Source organism: Moschus berezovskii, chromosome 7 (assembly GCF_049115385.1).
Source record: "Moschus berezovskii isolate FMDL1 chromosome 7, NW_MosBer_1.0, whole genome shotgun sequence".
NCBI lineage: Eukaryota > Metazoa > Chordata > Mammalia > Artiodactyla > Moschidae > Moschus > Moschus berezovskii.
This window is the reverse complement of record NC_142466.1, coordinates 29,819,031-29,840,266: the sequence shown is the minus strand read 5'-3', so window position 1 is coordinate 29,840,266 and position 21,236 is coordinate 29,819,031. Positions and strand designations below refer to the sequence as shown.

The window sequence follows — 21,236 nt, the reverse complement described above, 5'->3', positions numbered from 1 at the left end:
TCATAAGGATTTCAAAGGACTTTTTGTTCTTTTTTAAAAAATCAGTCGTTGTCCTTTCCCATGTGCAGTTAATCCTTACTGCATGTCTTTCTGTGAAAATAAGAGAAAGCAGTCCAGGCACATAACTTTTACATCAAAGATATGTCCGTGTTGTACACTTTACAAAATGCTCTGTGCTTTGGCTTAGATTTAAAGGACTGCAGTTTAGTACAGGGGAAAAAGTCTTTGCTAATGTGAGTTATGTCTGTTTTACAAATAGATGATTAAATCTCAAGTGTGAGCCAGTAAATAATTTAAGGCAGAGCCTTTTATTCTCCTGGTGCTATTGGACCAAGTGTATCTAAATATTGAATTTTTTAATACTAAAAACTAATGTGAAGACTCAGTAAAAAGGCAGTTTCTATCATATCTTTATGATCACTTTAACAAAAATAGCTTGAGCATTACTACCTTTAGGCTTTTTATTTATCTGAAGCCACCTCTCACTGAGAAAGTTATACCCTAGTGAACTTGCTTGAACAGTCTCTTCAGGTCCCTTTGTTAGCATGCTGCCTAATTTTTCCTGGTAGTAAGTTACGTGTCAGTTACATACACTTCTTTTCACTATTCACCTTAGTTGCTGCCATTTCTGTTTGACTTCCCTTCTTCTTATTCACCAAATATAGATATACCTTTGACCTAGAGGATTTCATATGTACTGAAAGTCCATATTATCTAGAAATATTTAACTACAGTATAGTTGATCTCTCTCATGTCCCAGAACCTTCTGTAGCTAAATAGGCTTTGCCTAAAAAAAGATAAAACATGATCTACCTTTAAGGTCACTTTGCACTGGCAATTTCTTATACAGATAGTTTGCTGTAAAATCTGATCTGGATTCAGATCACTACTCAGCCTCATGTCTTCTGAATAAAGGAAGTGGTAATTCTCCCTTACGCTGAGTTCTGTGGGGAACACTGGGAAATACCTGCTGATGTATCTATCTGTTGACAAAATGAAAACTAAAGTACATAGAGGGTTCCATAGGAACTCGTTTGCGTCTGCTTCTGTAGTTTGGTGAATTGCAGACACAGTGGGAGAGCATTCAGCTTCTTATTGGAGGGGAGGAGGTGCTGGGATGGGGACCGCCTTTTACCTTTACCTTTCATAGTTTGTTCTATTGAATAGTCTACTTAGTTCCTGTTAAAAACAATACCCTGACATTTGTAACAAAAGCTCAAATGCTGAAGAAACTAGCGTCTTTCTATTAAACTGTAATTTTGCCTCTGAAGTAGCTTTTGCAGATTCCATTCTAAAATTTTGTTTCACCAAGACTTTAATCTTCAAATCTGGAAAAACATCATTTCATGACTAATACCTAAGTAAAGTGTGTTCGCATTCCCAGTGATATTGAGTAAAAATAATTTATGTTCTCATGGTGTTACCTTTTCATCAACTTCAAAGTATTTTATAGACCCTATCTTACTAAAACCATCCTGACAATACTAGGGATTCACAAGTGAGCAGGAGATAGTTAAGGTCCAGAGGCTGAGAGATTAATGATAGAGAGGAAGAAAAAAAATCACTCTGCTGCCTTCTCCTTACTTTTTCCCACTGGCTTCGTGCAATCATGTGAGGACCCCCTTATCACCTCCTGCCAGTTTAGTCTTCTGTTCCTTGGACTATGGCCACCTTAGTCACTAAGTCATGTCCAACTCTTTTTCATGGACTGTAGCCCACCAGGCTCCTCTGTCCATGGGATTTCTCAGGCAAGAATACTTGAGCTGGATGCCATTTCCTTCTTCAGGGGATTTTCCCAACCCAGGAATTGAACCTGTGTCTCCTGCATTGGCAGGCAGGCAGATTCTTTACCACTGAGCCACTAGGCTCCTTTGGGCCAATGTAGGGCTTATTTTGTTCTGAGGCATAAATTAAATGTAGGAAGTAAAACACTAGTCACAGGATTAGACTGATGTAAGTTTATTTTTGTTGTTAATAATTAAATAGGTTTGAACCTAAAGATAAAAATCCCCAAAGGACTGGGTCACTTCACTAACATGTAATGTAATACTTTGTCCCTAAGAAAGCATCAGTGTAGCTCATCCTTCCTTGAGCTTTTTAATTAGGTTAATGGCATCCGTTTCAAAGGACAATTTAATTAAAATGTCAGTGGTGTTGCCTAGATAAATACTGTACTGATGCTGACATGTTATTATGCAAATTAGGAACCGCTACTTGACTGGTTGGGGATAGTTATGTGATCAACAAGGTGAAGAGTTTTTGCTGAACAAATTCTGGAGTTTCACCTGGCTAGCTCCTCCTTGAATATGTCTCATGAGTATGTATGGAGTGTCTTCTCTCCGTAAGTCACTCTGCAAGGCCTGTGGGGAATAATGTAAAGATGATGAAGAGCTAGTCACGGTACCTTTATGAATGTGTCACTTGGCCTAAGCATACCTATGTGACTTTTTTTTTTCTATTCAAAGATTAATGTACAGATATGCTTTTAGTCTGCATCCAAAGATCTAATTACCAGTGACTTTAAATATATTTTTCTCCATTTTACAAAAACAATACATGCTCAATAATGTAAAGACCAGTGAAACTTTTCAAATACAACTATTTGTGGCACTGTTTTAAAATTGAGGCTAAATTCTTTTTTAGAATTTTAGGGTTAAAAAGACACTTTATGTCATCTTGACTTTTTTTTTTTTTAAATATGGACCATTTTTAAAGTCTTTATTGAATTTGTTACAGTATTGCTTGTTTTATATTTTGGTTCTTGGTACACAATAGCTCCCTAAGCAGGGATCAAATCCGAACCCCTTGCTTTGGAAGACAAAATCTTAACCACTGGACTGCCAGGGACGGTCCAGACCAATATTCTTGATTTAGAAGATTTGTTATGCAGTTTCTGGTGACCATCTAAGAATTTCTTCAGGGTGATACAGTCACTGAGAATTTAAAACTTTTTTTAAAATCTAACTTCAGGGATTCATGATCATTTTTGCAGAACAGACTTCAAGATATTCTCAGCTAAAGGAAAGAGAGAATATTAGAAATAAAAGATTTAATTTTGATTTTAACTGGTTTTCTGGCTAGGGCACCTGGGAATGCCCACATCTTGCCTCACTTCCTGGTATTTTATTATTAGCTATAGGAGTTGCCGGTAATCCTCCTTGTAAAACTCCTTCAACCTCAAGTCTTCCTTCCTGTTCTTTCCCCTGCCCCATCCCACGATGTAAGTGTTGTCTTATCAAACATATGACAGGCCTCCTAGAGAAATGATTGGAGAGGATGTGAACAAAATGACCAAGAGTACAAAGCCTTACTGAGTTTAACCAACCCTAGAGTGGAAGCGAGATAAAGAAGGAAGTATTGGATGAATTGATCGATAGAAGAACTTGATAACGACGAGTCCCGAGTTCCATTCTTACCAAATGGAAACAAAAATGCAAGAACACAAGTTTATACTAACCTGTTAATGCCCACTAACTCACATGTTCAGTCCCGACTGTGGCCTATGGCTGGATGTACTGGACTTGCCTGGGGAGCAGATCTGGACATCCACGCATCAGTTCTCTTCCTGCACCAGGGTAGGCAGGGAGTCGTTCTCAGATGTACGCATTGGTTCAAGTTCAGGTCTGAGGTCCAGGTTCAGAGAAACATTCTCTGTATTTATAGGAACCCGGCTTCCCTGGTAGCTCAGATGGTAAAGAATCTGCCTTCAGTGAGGAGACCCCGGTTCCATCCCTGGGTTGGGAAGATCCCCTGGAGAAGGGAATGGCTACCCACTCCAGTGTTCTTGCCTGCTGAATCCCATGGGCAAATCATGGGATCACAAACTGTCTGACACGACTGAGCGACTAGCACTACACACAGTCCTGGGACTAACTGAGAACTGAAGTGTCTGGTGGCAAGGGTACCCTGTTGCCTGTGTTCTGTTATGATGGAGTCGGCAGGCCAAGAGCGTGTCATCAGTGACCCCCTGGGGACTTTACTCGGTAGGAGGACTTTGGAATTATGGAATAATATTAAATGTACATTTTCAAGTAGTAAGTATATTTAAGAGATTCAGTTTTCTTGATACCAAATTCAGAAGTCAAACTGCTGGTTTATTGCCAATATTAGAAAACTACCATTTGGGTGATATAAAAAGACATCTCTCAATCCAAATTGCCTGAGAACAAGCCTTTTTTGCATCTTCTCTAGGGGTTCTGAATCATGTTACAGACTGACTCTAAGGTTGCTGGCTTTGGCATATTAAGAGAGAGAAGGGGGAAATGATAATTACGGAGGAGAAAGCCGCCGGTGTGTCAAGTTGCTAGTGAAGTGTGCCTTGTGAAGCAATTCACTCGAAGTTGGTCCCACACACCAGTGCTTTAGAAAAGCCAGGGACCAGTTTCATTCTGTTGGGCTTATTCACATAACTGGCCTTGGCTGTGTTTCCAAAATAAATCCGTACATGTATATTGACTGAAGATGATGTTGAAGAAGATGTCCTGGGAAATGTAAGGTCAAATGATGAAATAAAAGATTTTAGGAAGAAGGAGCTTAGATATCTGAGCTTGGATTTTTTTTAGGTTCCCCAAAGCATAATGACCATACATTTATAAGAAGAGTTAAAAATTAACACTAGCATCAGAAGAAGGACACACGCTTCCAACTTCAGGGAACAAACAGACCTGCATTTCCAAGGCTCTGTGAAGGGATGGAAGTGCTTTTTGACCTCATGTGCCCTCCCTATGATAGCGCCTTCTCTTCTCCTGGTTAATGCCCCCAAATCCTCTCTTGGGATCTTTTTCTTTTTAAACAGAGACAGCCCGGTGGTCAAAGGCAACGCGCTGTTAGCCTTAAGCAGCCTCGCTGTCGTCGTTTCCAAACATGAAGCCAGCCTCTGCTCAGACTCTGATGGAGTCCTGGAGGTGAGTTAAGGGTGATTAGAACCAACTGGGCTTTGGCTGTGTCAAGTGTGAAAAGTGAGACTTTTTCTTAAGCCTGGCCCTGAATTTAGGAGATTACCGTCATGGGCTCTGCTACCCAATGCACCTTTACAGCAGAAGCCTTGGTGTCCTCTAAAACACTTTTCTTCACTGCTTTTCTGTTTTGCTTTCTCCAACACAGTTAAGTGGTCATTTCCATTTGAAGGTGCCAATTTTATGCAACAGAGGTTGTCTTTCTGTGATTACATCATGGTAACCAATCTTAGGAAGTTAACTAGGCTTACTGAAAGTGAACAGTGCTGTCAAAAAATGATAAATAAGCAATGTTTACTGACTGCAAAAAATTGCACTTTGCATTTTAATTGCAGATGTCAATGACAAAGTGCCTATTCATTTTTGCAAGGCATTTATTTCTTAATTAAACATGTGGCAAGCTGGCCAGTGTTCATTTCCAATGTACTTTTTCAGATAATTCATATCTGTCAAAATAAAAAAGCTTGGATTTATTCTCCTTTTAAGCACCGTTATCTGGTAGCTATCATTATCTGGAGACAATATAGTCAAGTGGTTAAAAAGCATAGTCTTTGGAATAGGAGTAGAGCTAGTAAGTACAGGTATTAGGGTTTAAATCCTGTTGTCTCCTCACCTTTCAGAGCCTATTTGCCATCTGTAAGATGGGGATAATAGTACTTACCAGATAGGATTATTGTTAGGATTAAATGAAGTTATATATGTAAGGTACAATGGCTGATAAATATTCAGTAATAGTAACTATTGTCAACAGCATCAGTATATACTTCACCACTTTTTGTTGCAAAAAATGGGCTTTTTTTCAATGCTTTTCAGCCTATCTCTGTTCCCGCAGAGTGCCTTTTGGACCACTGGTATTCTTTTTTCATGGTAGGGTTTTTTGGTTCCTTTTTGGTGGGTTCTGTGGGGGCAAGAAACCAACTATTAATTTAAATTTAAAAAGGAGCTAGAAGAATAAGGAATCTGGACGTGCATAGAATTGAAGGCAAAGCTTAAAAACCAAGTTGGGAGAAAAACAGAGGTCCAGGCACAGGTACTGATGGCCCATCTCGGCAGACCACTCCTATTGGGATGGATCCGCTCTAGTCACTTACTAGAGCATTGCTCCCTTAAAATTAGGAATCCCATGAGTCCCAGCCCTACACCTTCGGCAGGGTAGGATGAGTCGCTTGATTGAGCATTTAACCAGGCTTCAAATTCTGAAGGAGGGAATTCCCCAAAGGGTGCTCTTACCAGTAAACAAAAGAGTAATGCTGTGTGGCAAAATCTCTACATGTGTATTACATGTGGGGAAGAGAAGGAGGCCAAGGGATTATTGCATGAAGGATAAAAGTGTAGCTAGTTACCATACGGTAATTTAAGGCCAGAATCTTATTTTAATAATGAGGAAGGTGAAAATCTTTTAGAGAGGAAATGTTTCATATCCTTGAAGAAGGTATGGAATACTTTAGCAGAAGCAGCATGCTAGGTAGATCTACAACCTAAAAAGCAAACATGCCTTCCTAGGACCCCTTTATTTTGGTGGTGTTTATGTAGGACTACCCGTGGTGCGGGGTATTTGCCTCAGTAGTAACTGGAGGTCTAGCTCAGAGTTTGAACTGTAGGCTCTCCTATTCTCTATTCCCTGAGTCTGTGTCCTATGCTGCAGCACATAACCCACAAAACATTGAGAAGCCACCCAAGCCAAAGATGGGGCTTTTCTTTTACTCTTGATGACCTTCCCTTTGACTTTTACTCAGCATGAACTCAAGACCTCATTATTTGACTAAAGTTGAAGTTTTCAAACTTCATTCAAATCTGCATTTGCCCAACAACTGAAGATCTTAAGAAGCAGATCTTTTTTGATTCAAGGAATTAATTCCAAGGATTCTTAACACTATTTCAACTTTTACAGTACCCCCTGGGTGTTACCGTGTGAGTTAATGAATGTTTTTTGACATCTGTTGTCATGAATGACTTTTAAAACCAAGTTCTCTTTTTATTGAGTTGGGTTTTGTTGTTGTTGTGTGTGTGTTTTCATTCTCTTTCCTCTTCTCTTCCAAACTGAAGATCATTTATGTTTTCATATCGACTTGACTAGGCAGTTGTTGTGATGGTTCGTGAATGATAAATACAGTGATAATAAGCAGCAAAGCTGGAAGTGGTCAAAACATTTTGTTGGCTGCTTTATTGAAATGACAGGTCAGAAATGGAAGGTTTGATTTGCCTTCCCTGCACACGTCTCCCTTTCAGCTTCCATGTTATCCTCACTGAACAGAGGAGCACTGTAAGAAACTCTCAGATTGTTCTGTTCTGCAGCCCCCATCCCCTCACCTCCGCTACGTTTTGTCTGAAAGGTAAACTTTATTCACGTGGGGGTGCAGGTGAGGATGTGTGTTTGTCAAATGCCTGTCTACTTCGTGAGGTCCTAGCAGATGAAGTTTAGTTTTTACTAGCTCTTCATTCTTTTATGCAGAAGGAGGTTGTACCCTGGATCTTGAAACAATGGTTAGATTTTTTTCTTTTTTTCCCACTGTCATTTCATGTTTTCCTTCATCTGCAGGTTCAACCTCACTTCCTGTCAGTGAAAGATTGGGTTACCATGGTGTTCGATACCCTTCTGGTCATTGTTGATAGCCACTACCAACCCAGAAGGCCATTCTTCTCCTCGTTTTATCATGTAAGTTTGAGAAACAAAAAATAGTTTAAAAACTCAAGAGTTGATTCTAGTATCAATTGTTCACGTGAAATCTATGATATAATGTAGATCTTGGCCTTAGCTATACATTAGATGTAAGTTTCAACCTTGACTGTACATTAGCATCACCTGAGGAACTGTATATATATATCTCATATATATATAAGGTATATATATGAGATATTGATGTGTAGGCCTCACTTCTGATTTAAATGCTTTGGACTGTGTCCTGGGTATCAACATTTTGGAAGTGTTCTAAGCTATTTTAATGTATAATCAGAGGCAAGTGTTGAAGTAAAATAAACATTGGCTGAATATGGAGGATCCTAAGTTTCTTGTCACAGTTTTTTTTCATTTCAGGATATGTGACCACAGGAAGTTCAGTTCATTGGCTTGGCCCTTTGTATCTTTGTTTATAAATTGAGATTATTGAACAGTATTAATCTGCAGTGATTGTAGCCCCAACTTCACCTTTTACTAGTTTTGTGACCGTTGACCTGACAGCTACTTAACTTATCTGATTTTTCCCTTCCTGTAAAGTGAAGGTAAAAATGAGTGGTTTGCCAACTTTATAAAAGATTGTGAGGATCCAATTTTATAATTTATGGGAAAATGGAAAGGCAAAATGCTCTATGAATACCAAGTTATGTTGCTGGTCATATAAAAGCACCTGTTACTCAGGCATTCTCTTTCTTCATGCTTATATGCTAAGATTTGAAGCAAATTGAAAACACACTTTGTTGGTTTGGGTTTTGTTTTCCTGGCTGTCATGCATGCTGTATTTCTGTATCTGCATGAAATTATTTCGGTTCTACCTGATCACTGTCCATTGCTTAGGGAATTATAGGGATCATGGGACAATCAGCTGAGTAGCAGAGAATTACAGCTGATTTGAATAAAAATATAGCACAGGTCCTGAACTGTTGCTAAGATTATGAATTTAGTCTGAAACTTCATCGCCTTAGATCTTTTTTGTACACTTGTGTGCCTCTGCCCTCCTGCCCCTGAGACGACCTGGTGTGTATCCATCTAGGGCTGAGGGTCAGGAACGAGCTTTTTGACTAGAGAACAAAAAAAAATTACTAGATAACATATAATTATATTGGAAAATAGATTTTTCTCAAAGAAGTACGTTCTCTGTGATCATTTGTTTTCTGTCAGAAGTGTTCTTATTTCTTTAATGATGGATATAAACCTTGTTAGCTTATATGGAGGCCTTTGCAGTAGCTATATGCTTCAGATATGCAGCAGGACAAGATTTCTATTAGATTTCTAATAGTGCTGCTTAGTTCTTACAAACCAGTAAAAATAATGTCTTTCCTAGGCAGCTCCAGGTTGCCTCTTACCTTTGTAAGTCTTGCGTTATTATACTTTTTCAAACCGCTATTTCAAAAGCCACTTCCTTTATTTCCTTTGTCCTAGCAGCTGGGTCATTTTAAGTAGCATTGTCATTATAATAGCGCTGTATTAACTTAAAGAATCCCTTAGCACATGTTTGCTTTTTATCCTTAAAGGACTAAAGCTTAGAGAGCAAATGAGGATAGAATTAAAAACACTTTTTAATGTGTTTTGACTGCAAGGGACAACACGGCCTTTATTGTGTGTCTGCAGATTTGAAGTGGGTAATACTCAGGAATGATCAACGGGCTTTCTTCCTCACTTGAGACATATTGATAAATGTATATAATGTCTGGTGGAACTCTGTAACGCAGGATTCTTGTACAAGCTGTTCAGATTCAGCTGCCCTGTCATTTTATTAGGGCTGTTATTCATTTCTTTTCCCATAATTACATATAGGAGAGGAGCATTATAGTGCTCTCTGTTTCATTTTGAATAGCTGGTTATTGCTTTGTAACCAGAGGCTTTTAGGATTTCAACTTCCTTTTTAATTAAAAGGAATTAACCCCCTGTAGGAAATAATCCATCTACTGGGAAACGTTCCCACCAAAATTTTTGGGAGATCCGCCAATAGCTCCCTGTGCTATACTTACACTTACCCTTCTGTAACTAAACTTGAACTGCCCCCACCCTAACCCCTTTTCTCTCTCCCAGAAAACTCCTGGCTTCCTGGACATGTATAATGTGACTCAGTGGTTTCTCCAAACTTGGATAGCTTCACTTGGAGCTTTTTCATTATATACACATATGGGCTTTCAAAACACCGAAATTGTTTCAGGCTTTATAGTGAGGGAATTCACACCCATTAAAAGGAGACACTTTTTTGTTTTCTTTTTTCAGATTTAAAAGGATATTATTAGTTAACCAATGGCTTAGCAGCAAATTGTTTTCCTAATAGTAAAAGGGTAACCTGTGGATAAACACAGAAATAGATTTATTTTTTAATAATTTTGTTGGAGTGGCTAGGGTGGGTTTAAGAGAAGCTTGTATTGTGTCGTGCTTTCATGATAGGTGTGTTCCCTTCATGTTTAAACAAAAGGCCAACCCCTTGCTTTCTTTCTCTGGCATGTCCTAGAAATCCTATTCCGGTGAAAACACAGCCAGTGCCATTGCCCGTTCTGCGGCCGCCACGGCTTTGTCTCTCCTTGTGCCAATTTTCATTATCTCTTGCAAAGAGAAGGTTGAGGAAATCCTGAACATGCTGACTGCCAGGTTACCTGGGAAACCAAGCGCTGATGAGTCTCAAGCCGTGCAAATCCACATGGGCCTTGCACTGGGGATGTTTCTCTCTCGCTTGTGTGAGGAGAAACTCAGGTATAGTTTATTACAATATTCCTCTTTTTCCTCTTTGTGACTTAGCTGATTGATTTCTCTCTCTCACACACACACACTCTCACATTATATCTGAGCTATTTGTGGTGCTAAACTTTTCAAGTTGAGCAGGTTGATCCTTTTTTCTCTTTTATGAATGAATTTGTCTCTCTCAAATACCATCACAGAGATATTCATATGTTTTTAAGGGTTGCTTTTTTTTGAAGTGATTGATTACTTGAAAACCATTTCACGCTTAGATGAAAGCCCTGTGTAATAGACATGAGGAAAGTCTAATCATATGGTGCTATAAATTTTAAAAAGCATCTTTTCCTTCTGGCTTATAAGGGTGAAAATAATTGCTCATTCATTGATATCACTATAAAATGGGAGGAAAGATTGGGGTAGCCCTGTGCCTGAGGGTGCAGGCATAGCTGAATCACCTGAGAACTGCATGTACCAGTTTCAAGTATTGCTTTTATCCTGTGCCCTGGCTACATTTTAGTAATCTGTAAAGAGTCTTAATCTGTGCATATTATACTGGGTGCTTTATTCAGTTTGATTGCTCATTTGGAGACTGCTAGCTTTACTCTTGAATGGAGCTAATAGAATATCAAAGACCCAGGTGGAAAATTCCACTAGTGAAAAAGTTTCCTTGTGCACGAATCGACTTTGGTTTTGGTGTTCATTATACTTACTCTTTATTTTATAACTGATCTTAGAATTTTCTATATCCATATATTGATGGTAGTGTGGTACAACATGAATATTTGAAGATCATGAATCTTCAGATGTCACTGACTTGGAATTTCAGCCCCATTTTCCTCCATTGGAAATAGTAGGGCCGGTGGGGAGAGGCATTCTATTCTGATGTTAGCAGTCCTGATGCTTCCCAAGCTGGCAGAAACCATCTGTCCGAAGGCAGGAAATGGTGTTGATGTGGGTAAATTGGATGACATTATGCTATATTTAGACTTCTGTTTGAAACCAGTGGTTAAGTTTACATTTGTTAATTCCCATAGTTTTGTGCAAACATCAGTATGTGAAACCTTTATGAGAACTGCTGTGGATCTAGGGAAATACTATATTTCAGATGATCATTTTCAGCCCCTGGAAACATCTATGGAATATTTGGGAAGATAGACTTAGTCTTTGTGATCATAAATGAAACGTTTCCAGAATATTCATTTTGTTCTATTCACCAGTATTAGTATACACAGGCCTGGTTCTGGACACAAACAAGAAGCTGTCCTTTGCATACGAACGGACTGTTACATATCTTGTGTGTGAGTGGTAGAACACAAGGTATTTTTAAAGGTATTACTTAAAACTTGAAAGTGACTCCCCCCACCCTTTGCTTCTGTGTTACAAATGGCAGTCTCTTCACCATCTGTGTTCATGTTCGTCCTTCAGTATCTTTTCAAGCTGCATGTTTTACAACTAAAAATGAGCCATGGCGGTTTTTAATTCCAGACGACTCATTCCATCCTGTCCTGGCTCTCGCTCTCTTCTTTTCAGTTTAGGAGGAGAGGCTGCTGGTTTTAGGGCTCGACAGACTTGCATTGTGGTTAATTTAATTTTACTACCTGGAGAAACCTACCGTGATTCTCCTAAAGCATCCTTCCCTGGTTCTTAAGTTGCCTTCCACCCGTATCTGCCGACTTGACTGCATCTGCAGGAAACCCTAGGGAAGGACACCAGAAAGCTCTTCCTCTGGCAGAGAGTCCACCGTATAACTGCAGATTTTACCTTTGCCATAATGATCCTGCATTTGATAACATTCTCCTTCTGGTTGGTATATTAGTACTGCAGATATTAATGTAATTATTCATGGTTCCCACCTTACTATTTCACAGTGGTAGTGGTTTAGTTGCTAAGTCACGTCCAGCTCTTATGACCACCTGGAATAGCCCACCAGGCTCCTCTGTTCGTGGAATTTCCAAGGCAAGAATACTAGAGTGGGTTGCCATGTCCTTCTCCAGGGGATCTTCCTGACTTAGGGATTGAAACTGGGTGTCCTGCATTTCAGGTGGTCTCCTGCATTGCAGGTGGATTCTTTACCAACTGAGCCACCAGGGAAGCCCCTGTTTCATAGAATTAGGAAATGAATTAGGGAGGTCCTAATTTCATAGAGCAGGGGAATCTGAAATATTTGTCTTTTGGTACTAATAAATATTTTACTAGATAATGACAGTCTTTACCAGGTAATGACATTTTTGGAGAAAATTTCTATTTTTCCAAAACGAAAGCGTTTTGAGGGCTACTAACTCTGAATAATCAATGACATCAAATAAGTGGCCCAAAATGGCCCCTTGGGACAACAGGATCAGGACAATATCTTGGTCTCAAAAATGAAAAGTCACTTTGTGTAAAAGAATTTTGACATTCAAACCATTTTTTTTTTTTTTGCTAAGGCTTATGAAAAATCTCCTGAATTTCAATTCCAGTCTAGAATTTATTCAGAAAAGCATATTATTCCAAAGCTTGCTTCTGTCATAACTCCCACAGGATTCTATTAATAGTTCATCCTCTTTAGCATTTGTTTAGGATATTTAAGTATACTTTGCTCCAGAGAACATCTATAAGACTTACTTAGTTAAAACTATTAAAATTGTGTGTGCTTGCGTGCGTGTTTTCTCATCACAAAATGTAATCCTTCACCCCAGGCAAAACCACTATAGTCTTGGTTGGAGAGGATATTACTTAAAGTGTTCTCTGGCTGGCTGGCATTCCTGGAACTGCATTCCACTCAGCATGGTCCAAGACTGCAGCCAGCGAGCTGAAATGCAGGGACCCCTTGATAATAAAGTGTCGGTGATGAAGCCCACAACTCCGCCTGAAAGAGCAGACATAAAGCTACCTTTTAAGTTTCATTTTACCCTAGAAGTCATAGTTCTCACTAAGTTCTCATAGTTCTCACAATTACAAAATCCACATCAATTACTTTATAAAGGCAGAAAAATAAAGGGCCAGGTTTTTTTCGCCTCCTTAAAAAAAAATAGAACTGAAAAACCTTCATATTTGACACATAACATCAGAAGTGCCAGATGGATCTGGAATGATCATTGATGGTATCAGCTGAGCGGGTTAGTACATCCTTTGAGGAAAGTCACCTTAGCATTCCTAGAAATATTCTTTTTGGAGTTCTGAGCTCTTGTTTTTCAGTGATTTAAAGTTTGAATGAGCTGAGAAAATGCAAAACACTGGTTTACAAGTAATGACAATATTCAGAAACCTAACTATTGAATGAATTCTTTGACTCAGTTTCTCTGGGTGCAGGATATATATGCATCATTAGTATTGTTGTTTGCTACTTTCATGTTTTTTTAATGAAATGATTTTCAGTGAAATACTAAGAGCAAAATATTACATGGTAAATATGTTGGAGAGTTGCATGATTTTCAATAACTCATTTTTCGCTCTTGGTCTTCACCCAGTGATATATCTAGCCAACAGATGAACCTTCTTCTGATGAAGTCTTTGGATGCCCTGGAAAACTGCTGCTTTGACCCTAGTCTTGAATACAAGTATGTTGATTCCATTTCCTCTCTGCTGCACAGAGATTGGATCTTTCTTTGCTATAAAATGTTTCATTCTATGGTGAAATATTTGTAGGACTCAGTCCTGAATTCCTTTACTCAGAATAATAATTTTTAAAAATCTGTAATTAAAGCTTATTTGTTCTGAAAACCATGTTTCAGAAAATAGACAACTTGGACAATAGACAATTTGTTTCCATGCAGAGCAACAAATGTCATTTTGTGGCTGTCGTTAAGTTTCCAATATCTTAGATTATGTCTTATACTTATCATATGAGACATCTGTCTGGGGATGCGTATGTATGACAGCCTTTTTAAAGATCTGTTGAAAATATTCTTTGAATTTGATTTGACTAAGAGAGGCTTTGACTCATAATTTAGATTTCCTTATGAAATCCAGTGTCAGAGGCATCAAAATGGAAACAAACAGAGGTTACACCAGGCGTTCCCACCCTCCTCACTATTAATAGATCCCTTCCCCCAAAAAAACTTTGTGCATTTTAAAGATTTTGTCTATTAAACTAAATATCTTAAAATTTATTTTCTCATTCCAGTTATAAAAAACAAAAACAAAAGAGAATAATCAGAAAAGAACCTCAAAAAATGGTGTTAAACATACTGGTTTAGTGAGACATTGAATGTTTTGTCTCATTCATATGGTTTGTGTGGGAAGATAGACACAGTTTTATTATGCCTTCTGAAATACTGACACCAATGAGAACCTGCGCTGGACCTTTTTGGACCTTCCTGTGTTTTGGAAGCTTGTGTTTAAATCTTCTGGGGTAGAAGTTAATAGGAAACTCAACAGATTATAAGCACCAATCTATTGTAATCTATTATAACCTCCAATCTATTAATTCATTTACTTCATACTATCATGGGTACCGTTCAAATATGAATTAGATCAGTGTTTACCAAAATTATCTGTGTTTAAATGTCTGTCCTTTAAGAACTGATGATCTAAAGTGACCTGCATACCATCTCACCTGTTAAGTTCAGACTTACAAGAGCATAATGGTAGAAGTATTGAAGCTATCACATATTTCATCACGTGTAAATGAAGTCATATCTTCACTTAGTAGGTGGTAGTTATGAGATCTTTCACATGCAAGCTAAGGTTGGATAAGAACCCTTGACATGCACCTGCTTTGTCACACTTTAAAGTTGAATACTTCAGAGATGAGATGACATGTTAAGAGTGTGGTTTTGAGTATGGGCAAAGAAAGAGTTTGGAGGCATAATTGAAGTCTCAATTTTTAGAGAATGGTTAATGGAAGGGATAGGGTCCTTAACTGTTTTGGGGGCTGATGAAGATTTTTGAGCCTAATTCACATGTTAGCGTTGCTGCCTTTTACAACCAAGGAGTAAGAAAAGTTTCTCTCCCCTCCCCTCCCTACTTCCTTCTTTCTCCTGCCTGGCCCCAAAGGTGTTCAACATATCTGTAGCTCAGGGTAATTAAAGCTGGGGGTGGAGGGGATGTGATTAGCCTGCTGTAAACTTTCAGCTAGTTGGAACAATCAGGAGTGACTCTCATATCTTGTCTCCACTAGTTTATAGGAATGTTGTTTGAGTGTAGGGAGGACCATGGAGATAACTGAATTAGCCAAAGTAGGGGTATTTATACATAGAAAGCCTTCATATGTCTAAGCATATTTAACCTTAAAATGAACTTTTTATAATACAGTAACAAGATCCTTATTTCTTCATTCTTACCTCGTTTCTTTATTCTTAAAAGTTAGTTGCTCAGTCATGTCCAATTCTATGGAACACCATGGACTGTAGCCCACCAGGCTTTTCTGTCCATGGGAATTCTCCAGGCAAGAATATTGGAGTGGGTTGCCCTTTCCAGGGGATTTTCCAGGGATCGAACCCATGTCTCCTGCATTGGCAGGCAGATTCTTTACCACTCAGTCACGTGGGAAGCCCTGATTATACCCTAGGTTTACAGATAAAGAATGAGTAAACTGATTCAAGGTCACACCCCTCAGTGGCAGAGTCAGGAGAAAAACCGAGGTTGTCAGACTTTTCTTTCTCTTGCTTAGCACAGCATGGAGAATACATTTCAGTATAAAGAAAGCAATTTGACACTTGATGGTGTGGTGTTGATTTTTTCCGCCCTGTTGTGCAGATATTGCCCACCATTAAAAGCAAAACAGAAATTCTAACTTGCCACAGACCTGAATGCTTGGCTCATGGCACAAAATATTACCCCATCCAGTGAGGTTACAGGAGTCTGGTCCCCCCTCACCTGAAATACTGGAAGTGTTACCTGGAGGCAGTTAATAGATCTAGGAGCATACAGCCTCAAGTGATAGAATTCACCCAAAGTGAATTCACCAGGCTTCTTGGATTTAATGGACCTGTCCCTGCTGAGAGAACCCAGCGCCTGGTGTTTGGGGTCCTATCGCTTAGATTTTGCTGCCATCTAGTGGTATTTATTAGCCATTGCAGTCCTCCCAGCCCTAACAAGTCATGTTATCTATCAATGACCTGCTGCTGCTGCTAAGTCACTTCAGTCGTGTCCGACTCTGTGTGACCCCATAGACGGAAGCCCACCAGGCTCCCCCGTCCCTGGGATTCTCCAGGCAAGAACACTGGAGTGGGTTGCCATTTCCTTCTCCAATGTGTGAAAGCGAAAAGTGAAAGTGAAGTCGCTCAGTCGTGTCCGACCCTTAGCGACCCCACGGACTGCAGCCTACCAGGCTCCTCCATGGGATTTTCTAGGCAAGAGTACTGGAGTGGCTTGCCATTGCCTTCTCCAATCAATGACCTGAGCATTGGTTAATTACTATTGAGCTTTTTATAATAACATTTGAATAGCGCTTTGTAAAGGGCAAAGCACTATACAAATGTTAACTGATATTAGAACTAATTATTAGATGGCCTACTACTTAATCTGCAGAATAACCTACAATAAACTAGGGAATTGAAGATTCATCTCTGGTTAATTTTAGAAAAATATATCATGTCTCAGTTGATATAGCAACATACATGTCAGAATTGCATAGATCTTAAGACTCAGAATTTCTTTTTGCCAGTGATATTTTAATATGCTTGGATAAGAGATTCAAATAAGTAATGACATAATGGGGCATACCATTTTAAAACTCAAATTCTCTTCATCATTTGTTAGTATTCTTATAAGGGATTTATGTTAGCAAGTCTAAAACTTCAAATTTATATCTAACATAATTTATTTCATCTGTTTAAGGCACCATCAACACAACTGCTTTTTCTTTTCAATAGACAGAAAGATGTGAGAGCTACCTCCGCCCAAGTTAATCTCAGTTTAGAGCTGGTAGAGCAGTGAAGTTAGAATGAGGCAAATGTGTGGAAATGCTAAACTAAGCACCTCGGGGAATCTTTAAGACTTAGGACAATCAGTTCACTCACTCAGTCATGGCCGACTCTTTGCGACCCCATGGACTGCAGCATGCCAGGCTTCCCTGTCCGTCACCAACTCCCAAAGCTTGCTCAAACTCATGTCCATCGAATTGGTGATGCCATCCAACCATCTCATCCTCAGTCGTCCCCTTCCCCTGTCTTTAATCTTTCCCAGCATCAGAGTCTTTTCCAAGGAGTCAGTTCTTCGCATCAGGTGGCCAAAGTATTGGAGTTTCAGCTTCAGCATCAGTCCTTCCAATGAACACCCAGGACTGATCTCCCTTAGAATGGACTGGTTGGATCTCCTTGCAGTCCAAGGGACTCTCAAGAGTCTTCTCCAACACCACAGTTCAAAAGCATCAAATCTTCAGCACTCAGCTTTCTTTATAGTCCAACTCTCACATCCATACGTGACCACGGGAAAAACCATAGCTTTGACTGGATGGACCTTTGTGGGCACCTAGGAGAACTAGCAATGGCAAGCCACTCCAGTACTATTGCCTAGAAAATCCCATGGATGGAGGAGCCTGGTAGGCTGCAGTCCGTGGGGTCGCTAAGGGTCGGACACGACTGAGCGACTTCACTTTCACTTTTCACTTTCCACTTTCACACATTGGAGAAGGAAATGGCAACCCACTCCAGTGTTCTTGCCTGGAGAATCCCAGGGACGGGGGAGCCTGGTGGGCTTCCGTCTATGGGGTCACACAGAGTCGGACACGACTGAAGTGACTTAGCAGCAGCAGCAGCAGGAGAACTAGGCACCTTTGTCGGCACCTTGGAGACTAAACACCTAGGAGAATCTTTAAGACTTAGAACAAAAGATACATTAAAATATAGAAGATTCGGAAGTGAGAAGGAAACATCAGGAATGAAGCGTTAGGACTTCCTTCTTGGTGTATGCTGGAGCAAATTAGAGTAGATGGAAACAGTTCAGAAGGTCAATAGATGCGTACAATCTAACATATTCATACTGGCACCCATATATAGTCAGCTGAAAACCATTATACCAATGGATGAGAACCTTGCCCAAAGATAATCCTGCTGTGATAATTTTTAGATAAACGTGAACTAAAAACCGGGATGTCTTTCTCTCGACCTTGGTGCCCGTGTCACAGGAGAAGGGGCAAAGAGAAAAGCGAGGCTTAGACACCTGCTTATTACTTGAAAAGGATGAACCCCGGTCGTTAAGGGAGCTTTGAGAAGAATCTTTTTTCCTCGTGAACCTGACACTTCTTTCCTAAATTAGTCTGGCAAAAATTAGAAATCAGGTTTTCTTGATTGAATCTTGGATGCTATATTCGGTGAATTTTGCCTCCAGCTGAACATGAGAATCAGATCTGGGGGTTTTTGGGAGGAGGTAGGATTTTCTTTCCTTGATAGATGTTCTCTCAGCTTTAGTTTCTCTTGAAACTCTGCGTCTGGTCAGTTCTTTAGCATTCAGCAAATGTTGGTTGAATGTCTGTCCCCGTCAAGCAGGGTGCTAGGTGCCACAAATATTGAGGAAAAAACAAAAAAGGTACCCACCCTCATGGAGGGTGGTGAAGAATGTGGACACTAATTAAATCAACTCCCAGATAATCTTCATCAGAATTTATCATTAAAATTGTCTGAAGTGAATTAGTACAGGGTATTAGCAAAAGTAGCAGTTACATAGTCAAACAAGGAGAAAAAGTTAAATTTTAAAGTATTAATCACATTTGTCTATATCTATATCTTTGGTTTAATTTCAGGTTTTTATATCCATCAATATAGAAAGATGGCCAAAAAACTTTCCTGTAGAGTATAAATGAAAGCAAAGACTTTAAATCCATTCTAATCAACAGCAGCCTTTCCTCTTTCAGAAATGTGATTTGTCTCTAAAGCTCATAGTGTTCAGATGTTAGATGTTGATTTCACTGGTTAAAATATGTATTATGCTAGTTGAGCTTGCTGTTAAGTTCATGTAAGCCGAAACAGCAGTCCTGCCTGACTGCTGAAGTGACTGCTTGATACAAGATTTTCTAATGCCAGATTTTTGTGCAATAGAACCTGGGAAGACACACCTGAGACACATTGCCTTCTCATAGGCATTCCATCCTGGCATCATGCAGGTTGCCGAGAGGGGCTGGGTTCAGACTGGGAAGACTAAGAAATCTCATCTTCTGTCTGTGCTCTTCTGGAAACTCTCTGCTTGACCTTGAGCAAATCCTGTAGCCTCTCCATCCTTCTGGGCATCTCTTATCAGAGGTGGGAGCTCCGTTGTCACAGAGGTGTCAGGGGAAGTAACTATCTCGTTTGAGAAACGGTGTGAGGGCCTTGATGCCAGCCAAAGATGCCATGTAAGAGTAAAACGACATAACGTATAACATACGGGCCCTGAAATATGTTCTTGGAGAGATGCCCTGGAATGTCTTCTTCAGCAGCAGGTATCAGGAAGCGAGGCAAGCCAAACCAGAGTAAGGATGATTTCTGAAAAAGTCAGCATTTCCTCAACTTGAAAAACAACAGTGATGATAGAAGAACTTTTGCAAAAGAGTAAAAAATTACCCTCAAGCCGCATTATCTTATCATACTGACTAGAGGTTTTCTGGGAGAACAATTCTTTTCTTTAAATGGATGTGTATTCTTTCAGGGGAATGGGGGCACAAAGCCCAGGATTCCAATTGAATTGTCACATGGGGTAACTTTTGACAAGCCTGTCATTTGTCCATTTTCTCTTCTGACCCGGTGGTACTTGGAGGGATCAGAGGGGAGAAGAGGATTAATGTCATTGTGTGCAGACAAATACACAGTTTCTTTGAGACAGAAATTCCACTTGTTGAAGTTGACTAGGAAACGTGAAGCTCTTAGCAGTACCTCGTAACCATGCCTTGCATTTGTTCCCCACCCTGTTATTAGTCAGATGTCCTCAGATCAGACCCTAAAATGTAGGCTTTCCTCTCCTTATGCAGTTAATCAGAGCGCTCTCTGCATAGGCGGGGAGAGGACCACTGCGTTTCTCTGAATGCAGAGATAGAACTGGTTTGACTCATTTTTATACCTCCTTCTCATATAGAGTTCGTCAAACTGTTTCGTTTTTTAAAAATTATTTTGTTTCAACTGTTAATTACTAAACAAACTATCTCTTTTAAAAAATTATTTATTTATTTTGGGGGCTACTCTCTAGTTGGGATATACAGGCTTCTCACTGAGGGGGCTTCTCTTGTTGCAGAGTACAAGCTCTAGGATTCATGGGCTTCAGGAGTTGTAGCACGCAGGATCAGTTGTTCCAAGGCATGTGGAATCCTCCTGACCCAGGACTCAAACCCGTGTCCCCTACTTTGGCAGGCAGATTCCTACCCACTGCACCCCCAGGGAGCAACCTGTCAAACTACTTCATGTATTTATTTGATGTATTTATCTATTTTCTCCATTGGGTACACAGCAATGGAGGGGCCACAGACACCTGTTTGGATGGTGGGTATCCTGGGGAAGGAAATAGCAACCTGCTCCAGTATTCTTGTCTGGAGAATCCCCATGCACAGAGGAGCCTGGTGGGCTATAGTCCATGGAGTCACAAAGAGTCGGACATGACTGAGCGATTAAACAACAACAGTCCTTGTGGGGGGCTCATAAGGTGCACGTGTGTACCAATCTGCAGTTAAAATCCAGCCAGCTCACCGTGGGTTGTAGAGCATTGGTGACTCCCGTGATAAGTGAAGAGCGAGGGCATGGATTTCTTGTAGTTTTCACGGCTCATCTTTTTTGGCACCCAAGCACGGGCTGTATACTGGGAGTTGGACTCGTCCTGTCCCTCATGAGTCACAGCGGCCAGACAGAGTCCCGAGTTCATGTGGCAGCCTCACTTCGGAAGCTCTCCACATACCTGGATGACAGCGGGAGCCAGAGCAGAACCTTCCAGGAGGTAGGCGACCAAGTTTCCACTTCCTTTCCCTCTGCTGGCTTTTGTTTTCCTCTTGCTGCTTATTTTCTACTTCCCCTGTGTTGGTGACTCTG

At 40.0% G+C, this 21,236-nt stretch overlaps 1 protein-coding gene across 3 annotated transcripts in view; it reads left to right on the top strand.

Moving 5' to 3' along the window:
• The window catches only part of FOCAD (focadhesin), a 311,664-nt gene that overhangs the window by 244,589 nt on the left and 45,839 nt on the right, over positions 1–21,236 (top strand). For all 3 annotated transcript variants that reach the window (XM_088837878.1, XM_055428152.2, XM_055428155.2), the window contains 5 exons: positions 4,796–4,904; positions 7,495–7,611; positions 10,103–10,341; positions 13,776–13,865; positions 20,997–21,144. In XM_088837878.1, the coding sequence (XP_088694004.1) occupies positions 4,796–4,904; positions 7,495–7,611; positions 10,103–10,341; positions 13,776–13,865; positions 20,997–21,144 (703 nt within the window). The remainder of the gene's footprint in view (positions 1–4,795; positions 4,905–7,494; positions 7,612–10,102; positions 10,342–13,775; positions 13,866–20,996; positions 21,145–21,236) is intronic.